This window comes from Gavialis gangeticus, unplaced genomic scaffold, assembly GCF_001723915.1.
Source record: "Gavialis gangeticus isolate Ggan-Ray unplaced genomic scaffold, GavGan_comp1, whole genome shotgun sequence".
Lineage (NCBI taxonomy): Eukaryota > Metazoa > Chordata > Crocodylia > Gavialidae > Gavialis > Gavialis gangeticus.
In genome coordinates this window covers 46,332,137-46,340,159 of record NW_017728995.1, presented here as the reverse complement: position 1 = coordinate 46,340,159, position 8,023 = coordinate 46,332,137, and the positions used below count along the sequence as shown (strand labels likewise).

The 8,023-nt window shown below is 41.1% G+C and overlaps 1 protein-coding gene across 1 annotated transcript in view; it reads left to right on the top strand.

Annotated features, from left to right (window-relative positions):
• Positions 1–7,245, top strand: part of COL4A3 (collagen type IV alpha 3 chain) — a 114,205-nt gene extending 106,960 nt beyond the window's left edge. Inside the window, exons 47-51 of the mRNA XM_019503635.1 lie at positions 689–901; positions 2,021–2,198; positions 3,360–3,474; positions 4,890–5,062; positions 6,853–7,245. Coding sequence (XP_019359180.1) covers positions 689–901; positions 2,021–2,198; positions 3,360–3,474; positions 4,890–5,062; positions 6,853–6,934 — 761 coding nt within the window. The 3' untranslated portion in view covers positions 6,935–7,245. The remainder of the gene's footprint in view (positions 1–688; positions 902–2,020; positions 2,199–3,359; positions 3,475–4,889; positions 5,063–6,852) is intronic.
• The last annotated feature ends 778 nt before the right edge of the window (positions 7,246–8,023 follow it).

Sequence of the window (8,023 nt, the reverse complement as noted above, 5' to 3'; positions counted from 1 at the left end):
ATCGTCTACTCTATACCATATCATGCAGTGTAGGCATACTTACAGTGCAAACAGTGCAGACATCTGATTGTACAGTATTGCACAGAATCAAAATGCATTGTAATATATTAATATTTATTTAGTTGTTCCATAAGAAACCTACTTAAATACTGTTTCCATTCAGCAGAAGTTTAAATATATATTTTGACTAATATTAATTTTTGTAAAGTAAGCAAAGTTAAATTTCTCAAGTTAGGTTACTGTTTGGAAATATGTCTCCTAGAAAGAGAGCTGTAGCTAAAAGTAAGAATAAAAACTGATGTGTTTTATTGGAGCAGATACTAGACTGATAGCTGGGAGCTCCAGATTCTGTTCCTGACCATATTACTAGCCTGCTTTGTGGCCTTGCATAAATCATTTCACCTCTGCTTGTCTTTATAGTTTTGCTGTTTTTACTGTATGCTCTTTGAGACAAGAATTGCCTTTTCCTGTGTGATCAAGGCCAGCACAGAGTGGTCCTGATCTCGTAAGAGTTTCTAGGTCCTAACACAATATAAATAACAAAAACCTTCAAGTTTGTATCTATGTGTTGACTAAAATTTTGATTCCAAGTGTTTCTACAGTTACTTCAGAATGCAGTCACTACTAGAAAATAGACAGAGCCATAAGGGTTGCAAAAAAAGGCTTGTTTTATTTGTTTTGTACACAGGACAACCTGGGCTCATTGGCTTTCCAGGCCTACCAGGCATACCTGGATACCCAGGTGCTTTCATCCCTAGCTCAGCAAGAAGAGGGTTCATCTTTACCCGACACAGCCAGTCAACAATGATGCCTTCTTGTCCATCTGGAACATCTCACCTCTATAGCGGTTATTCTCTGCTTTCTGTACAAGGAAATGAGCGAGCACATGGACAGGACCTTGGTATTGTATTAAAAATCTTCAAGACATTTTGTGCAAAGATCACAACCTCTTCACTGAACAGTACAAAATAATGCTAAGCTACATGTACAAAAAGCAAATATGCAGTAAATATCTGATTATTTATCTGATCATTTATCTGGAATGAAAGTATTAGAGCTACCAATCTTCACTGTATGCCTGGGGCAAGAGACTACTCCTACAGTTAGATCTAATTAAAGGGTGGTGGAGAGGTGTGCTGCTCCAAGAGAACCCAAGAGCAGGAGTCATGGCTCAAAGAGGAGCAATTCTTTTCATGCAACTCAAGCTTTTTTTTTTCAGCCTGGCCATTCCGTGTCAGGGACTGAGTAGTAAGTGGTATTACAGCATAAAGCAAAACACCCCTTGTAATGGATTTTGTTCTGATCTCCAACGTTATTTTAAAATGGAGCCTCCTTGTATTTAATTTAATAATCTTAGGGAGCATTTACACAAGATGCTTAATGCAGAATTGCCTACTCAGCTCTGCAGTAAATCATCTCCATCTACACATGCAGAGCTATTAAGCTGGAGTAAACTAATTAACTCCACCGTAAGTTAGTACTGCCTGATACAAGTACTATCCTACACCAGAGTTATTTCCTCTGCTATAACAAACATGTAGACGGTGGCTGGGGCATGAGAGTGCTACAGTGCAGGGCTGCCTGCCAGCTATCCCTGCAGTGTAGCACCCTTGTGCCCCAGTCAGTCCCTCTATAGCACTGAACCAAATTGGAACAGCCTCAGACTGGCAAACTGCTGCCCCCTCTCCCCTGCCCCCCGGGTCCCCTGCCAGCCGGGGCAGCGCTGCCCCAGTTCAACAAGCTGTGGTCCTGGGCACACATGTTAACGCTGAGCCTGGAAGCAATTAACTCAAGCAGGAACTACACCAGAATTTATTGCATCACATTAATATTCACATGTAGACACACCCATTGTCTCTTAAAATACTGTTATACAGAGCTGCATAATTTATTTTCTTTACATGCTTTACATCTCTTTACTCTTAATACAATAGATTGGATCCCATCACACCTCTGTTCCATTTACCGAACTAACCATATCTCTTGCCTTTTATAAGACTACCATACTGTGTCTTTTCAGGAACAGCTGGTAGCTGCCTGCAGAGATTTACCACTATGCCATTTTTATTCTGTAACACCAACAAGATTTGCAATTTTGCTTCTCGCAATGACTACTCATATTGGCTGTCTACTGCAGCAGCAATGCCACCAGACATGGCACCAGTTTCTGGCAGAGCTTTGGAGCCATATATTAGCAGGTATGAGTTTAAGAATGTTGGCTCTCCTTCTGACATGGGTAGATCACGCAATTATTTTTTGATCTGGTAGGTTTAATTTGCATACCCAGCACTAGAAAGATAACTCAAAGTCTTGCTGACCCTGATGGTTCTCAGGAACAATATTATTATAATGTTTGACTGCTACTGTGTATAGGAAGATTGGATGTGGATAGGCTGAATGTAAACAGCTTTAATTTCAGAATACAAGGTGTCATTCTCCTGTCAGCTGAATTTACTTTAACGCACATATTGGAATAAACCATATTTACTGTAGTTGCTGCAAGAAAATTATATATCAGGATGGTTAATGTTCTCCTGTTCAATATCTCTGGGCAAGTGTACAACAGAAGATTTTGTTTTAAATCCTTGTTTGTTTGCAGATATATCTCTTAAATTCTATCACCCAGGTATCTGGGGACATCCAACACTTACCTAGCCACGTAAGGGCTATGCCAGCTGGACTAGAAATAATCAAACCATTAGGATCTCACTACTTTTTCTGTTAGAGTAATAGAGAAAGCAAGATGTGCCTGAAGAAAAGGGAGCCTGGCTCTAAAATCCCTGCACAATGCCAGTCCTCAACTGTATTTTTGGTTGCACATGGCTTTTTGCAACTAAGTCTACATCAGAAAAGCCCTCAGGCAGCTCTAAATGTCAGAAAGCCACAGCTCTGCACAGAGAAGCAGCAAGATCAGGAGGTGGGAAGGTGAACTTCAGGCCAGTTTTGCGTACTAAGCTGCTCTCTCTCCAGTCCAGTTGTATGCCAGAAGAAGGGAGCAGGTCTTTTTTAATATTGGCAAGTAAAGCTGCAGAACCTGCGCTTCAAGATACATAAAAAGAGAGAACCTTAGCCTATTGCCAGCCTTAACACGATCAAAGTGTTCTAGGGATAGTCTTCCCGATCCCCCACCAAGTCATGTGAAGTGTTATTCATGAATATTTTGAAGATAATGGATATTGTAGCAGTTGAAAATTGCTCACCAGATTTCCCTGCTGCTTTGTAGCTTCTCATTCATTGCACAAAAAATAGTTTTATATCAAAATTGCTGTTACTTTCTGAAACAAAGGGAAAAGGTATCATCAAGGACCAGAACAGCTTATTTCTTTTTTGCCATCTAATACACATGTTTCATATCATAGGTGTATTGTCTGTGAAGGACCTGCAATGGTAATAGCAATTCATAGTCAAACAACTGCAGTTCCTTTGTGTCCTGATGGCTGGATTTCTCTCTGGAAGGGTTTTTCCTTTGTTATGGTAAGAGAAAAAAATAGACTAAAATTATAGCTGGGAGCTGCTATATTCACATATTTTCCTGCTCCTCTCATCTCAGCATCACTAGCATTTGTTAAGCATCATTTATTTGTTTGCTTGTTTAATAGTCATAGAGATCTTTTTGGCTAAAAACAGGCAAGATTTTTTCTAATCCCTTTGATTTAGAGGTTAATGGCAGAGCCTAAAAACACCTCCTTGCAGATGGGGTTTCCAATCTGCACTCAAAAATAGATGCCATTAGAGGAAAAGGGGGACAGAAAAAAGGAGAACCTTGGTATGCTGGGATACTATGGACTGATAGAAAATTAATGAATGCTTCTTCCTTTTATGCTCATTTAAATTACGATGAAGTTTTCATTAGTGGATGCAGCTGAACTGACTTGAAAATGAATTACATTGCAAGCGTAGCCCACAGCAAATCAGGGCCATTTCAACAACCAAAATTACAGATTTAGCAATACCAGGCAGCATTAATGTAAATCATATTTAAAAGCCAAACTCCACAGAAGAACAAAATAAAAGTACAAATTTGCAGAGCAAAGCCCTTCTACAAAAAGGACAGCACACCTTTTTTCCTGATCTGAAGGAAATCTGCAGTGGGCTTCTGTACCTCATTACTGAGAAGCTAAAGGAAAGCAGAGAAAGATGTATGCCAACATTGAGGGGATTATTATACTACCTTTTTTTGGTGAAAGTTCCCCATGCCCCATGTTAGCAATTGTGGGTGACTGATTGAGCTAAACATTCCCTCTCCAGCCCCACAATCTCTTCAGATGAAGCAGAACCCTTTAGATGAGATGTGAGGTTTGCTGCCTTCCCCAGGATACCTCTATATAAAGCTCCATAAATATGAAAAGGAAAGGAAGACAATTTGTTTAAAGAGACTGGTTACTACTGTGTTCTAATATTAAACATGCAGATTTTTGCCAACCCCAAAGAAGGTGTTTGTTCAAACCATTCTGCTGTCAGGGGTCATTTTGATGCCATTTTTACAAGTATGAAAAATTCCTCTTCTGATTTTTGTGAAACAAGAAGTAATCTATTTGAAATCAGGTTACTTACTTGTGGTCCTTAACTAGATGGGCCCCAAACCTCTTCATGGGAATTTCAGTTTTTTCAGGGGATAAAGAAATAACATGAAGTCCTTTTAATTGTCGTAAGACTTCTAGGCCTTACTACAAGGGAATAGACCATATTAACCAAATAAGACCAGTCAACAATACAATAATCCATCCCTTCATAAAAGGCTGATGGCTGTTGTCCTGCTGTGTCGCACAACATGTCTTGGTAAACAGCATGTTTTAAAGAGATGTATTTTGTTGTATTTTGTTTCACTTTGCCTCCAATATAGTAAAAGCTGATTAATAGATTTTGATGAAAGGTGTTTTTGATTATAGTATACAGGTGCTGGCTCAGAAGCTTCTGGTCAAGCATTGGCATCTCCTGGGTCTTGCTTGGAAGAATTCCGAGCCGTTCCATTCATAGAGTGCCATAGTAGAGGGACTTGCAATTACTATGCCAATTCCTACAGCTTTTGGTTGGCTTCACTGGATCCAAGAAGAATGTTCAGGTAAGCTAGTCTAAGCCATGTCTTCTTTCCCTTAACCACATCTACTAGATTTGCTGCAGGCCCAGAGTGAGGAAACAATGAGGAGCCATTAATTAGCTGTACATTATCTGAGAATCCCCCCAGTGATGATCTTGGGGTTGGCTTTATGAGATTCAGGGTCGTGTTGCAGTGCTGGAACTTTCTAAATACAAAGGGGCTTGAGAGTCAAGGATTAGAACCTTAATTCCTATTCCTTCCCAAAATGGACCTCTTAAATGCAAATGGAGACATTCACAACTGATATAAGCTACTGTAATTCCATTGTCTTCAGTAGTTTCACCTGCTTATGCCAATGGTGGGTTTGTCTCCCAGTACCTGGAAAAGAGGTACTATCTCCAACACCAAAAGAGGCACTTAAGTCACTTTGAGGGTTAAGTTGATATGAATTAGATTTCATCTACCACAGGGTAAGAACATGCACAGGAGACAATACTGCAGAGCAACTTATGTGTTAAAACGTCCCGTGCTCCTTTACCTTGTAGAAACTTTTTTGTGTCAATGCCCAGTTAATTAGAACTTCCTGGCCCTGGTTCTACACTGCTCTCCTGCTTGTAAAATCCTAACCATCTCAGTTGGATTTTCTAGTGTTCATTAGCCTATTAGGTACTCAGTGCTAAACTTTGATATGGCAAGCAAGTATTTTCCGAATTCCTGGTTCCTCTAAGTGCGTGTGGTGCATATATATAAATACTACAAACAAAGTTGATGATTTCAAGGTGTCTTTAACAAACCCTATACCTTTTTCTTGGTAAATGTTGGATGCCCTTCAGGGCTATCCGTAGGCACCTGCAGAGAATATGGCAGGCTATGTCCCTGTGCTTCTAAAGACTCCATTCTCAACATTTCCCTACTGTTCAATAATACTGAATTCTTTCTACAAAACTGACTCACTGGGCTCATCTACACATGTGTTTTAATGCACATTAGCCTATTTTAATGTGCACTAAAGCGTCACAAAAAAGCTGTGGGTATTTTTACACATCATACATTAAAGTGCTACAGTGTCTCGTGTATCAGCATCCCCACACTTAAAAATGGCAGTAGGGGTGCTTGAACTAAAACTCGTTCAGCAAGCTTTAGTTCAAGCACCCCCACCAGAATTTTTAAGTGCGGAGGATGCTGATACACAAGACATGGGAGGCTGCTGGAATGCAGTAATAACTACACTTAAGGAGACTCAAATAATTGAGTCTGCGCTGATGTGCTTAGTTACAGTGTGTCAGAGAAGCCTCCATGCTCGTATACAGGCACCCTGTGCTCTTTAACTAATGTGCATTAAAGTAAGATAATGTGCCTTTTTTCCAGTACTTCGCAATGGAGGTACTAGCGCATTAATTGAATGCGTAGATGCACCCAGTAGTCTCCAGTCTTGTCAACTACAGAGCTCATGCCACTGTCCACCTCCAGCCTAAGCAGGGGATAAGAACAAATTTCTAAAATCATGAGAATCTAAAGCCCTGATTATAAGCCTGTTTCAGGCAGCAGAAAGACTTGGATTTTGGACTCATGCCTAAGAGATCACAATGGTGGGATTGTGGTATTTCTCCCTCCTCCCCTCTGCCTTCCTCTGATTCAAAATCAGTGGTGTGTGTAAAGGCCCACTATGATGCTTGCTGTGGTGGGACAAGCTAAAATAGATGAGAGCTGATGTGCAGGATGAAAGAGCACAGCAGTACAAAATCAGAAAATGCTCACTGCCCTGCGCTTATAGGAAAGAGCAAAGTAAACGTGGTTTCCCTTTCTTTTTATAGGAAACCTTTACCACAGACTATGAAATCAGGAGAACTGGAAAACATCATCAGCCGCTGTCAGGTTTGCATGAAATCAGACTGAAAGTCAGACTGTCTTGATAAAGCATAAAACTGTGCTTTTGGGCACTGACAGAAGTGACATTTGTCATGCAATCGGCCCCTTGAAAGCGCTCTACAGTTATGTCCTGATAGAAGTGCATGGTTGCAGAGTGCTTGAAAAATTCCCAATCATGCAACAAATTAACCCTTGTTACATGAGGGTTCAGATGAAGATGCTCCGAAGTGGATCACCTTCATTAGCTTCTGTCTGATTGTGGCTGGGTTGATGCAGCCCAGCCCTACCCCACCCCTGGTGTTCTCTGCATGATGGAAAAGGGAGAAGGGAGGGGAAAGGAGGGAACTCTGGGCTGGGGTTTGCCCCCCTGAGATGCGGGGGCTTCAATCCACTCCCGTCTTCCCCAGTGCGAGCTGGGCAAACCCCAGCCTGGAGCTCTTTCCCCTCCATTCTCCCCTTCCCATCATACAGAGAGCACTGGAACTGGGGGGGAGGGGGGGGCAAGAGCTGCAGATATGTAACTCCTTCTGAATCAGTTTAAAAGTGGAGTTTGATTTCCCCCTCCCCAGCACCCCGTCTGAGCCAACAGCAAATGTCTGCTGGGTTGTGGGGGTTGCTGTAGTTCATGGTGCTTTCTGTGAAGTGGGGAGCTGTTCATCTGTCAGTGTCCTTTATGCCAAAGAATTGCCTGATGTGGAAGAATGTGCATTCACTAAAACCAAACTATATCTGGATAGCAAGCTCTAAATTGCGAGTACAGCACTATGGGTACACAGTGCAACGTTTTGACTTTTTTTTTTGACAAATTGCAAAGCACTTTGTTGGTGTCCGCTTGTAACAGCAATATTACAGAACCTTCTTCTGAACTGTATCATTTGTAAGTCATCTCTTCGTGGTAGAACTATGACATTGCCAGCTTTTTCATGGAAGTTGTTATTGCCGCCTTATAACACAATGCTTTTCAAAATTGAATGCTAGCATTGGTTTATATGACATGCTCAGTGTTCAAAGTAGATATAATTTAAGAGTACACCCTGGCACTACAAAAAATGGGGTTTAATAGGATATTTTCTTGGTGCACTTTTGAGAGAGAGAGAGAGAGAGAGAGAGAGAGAG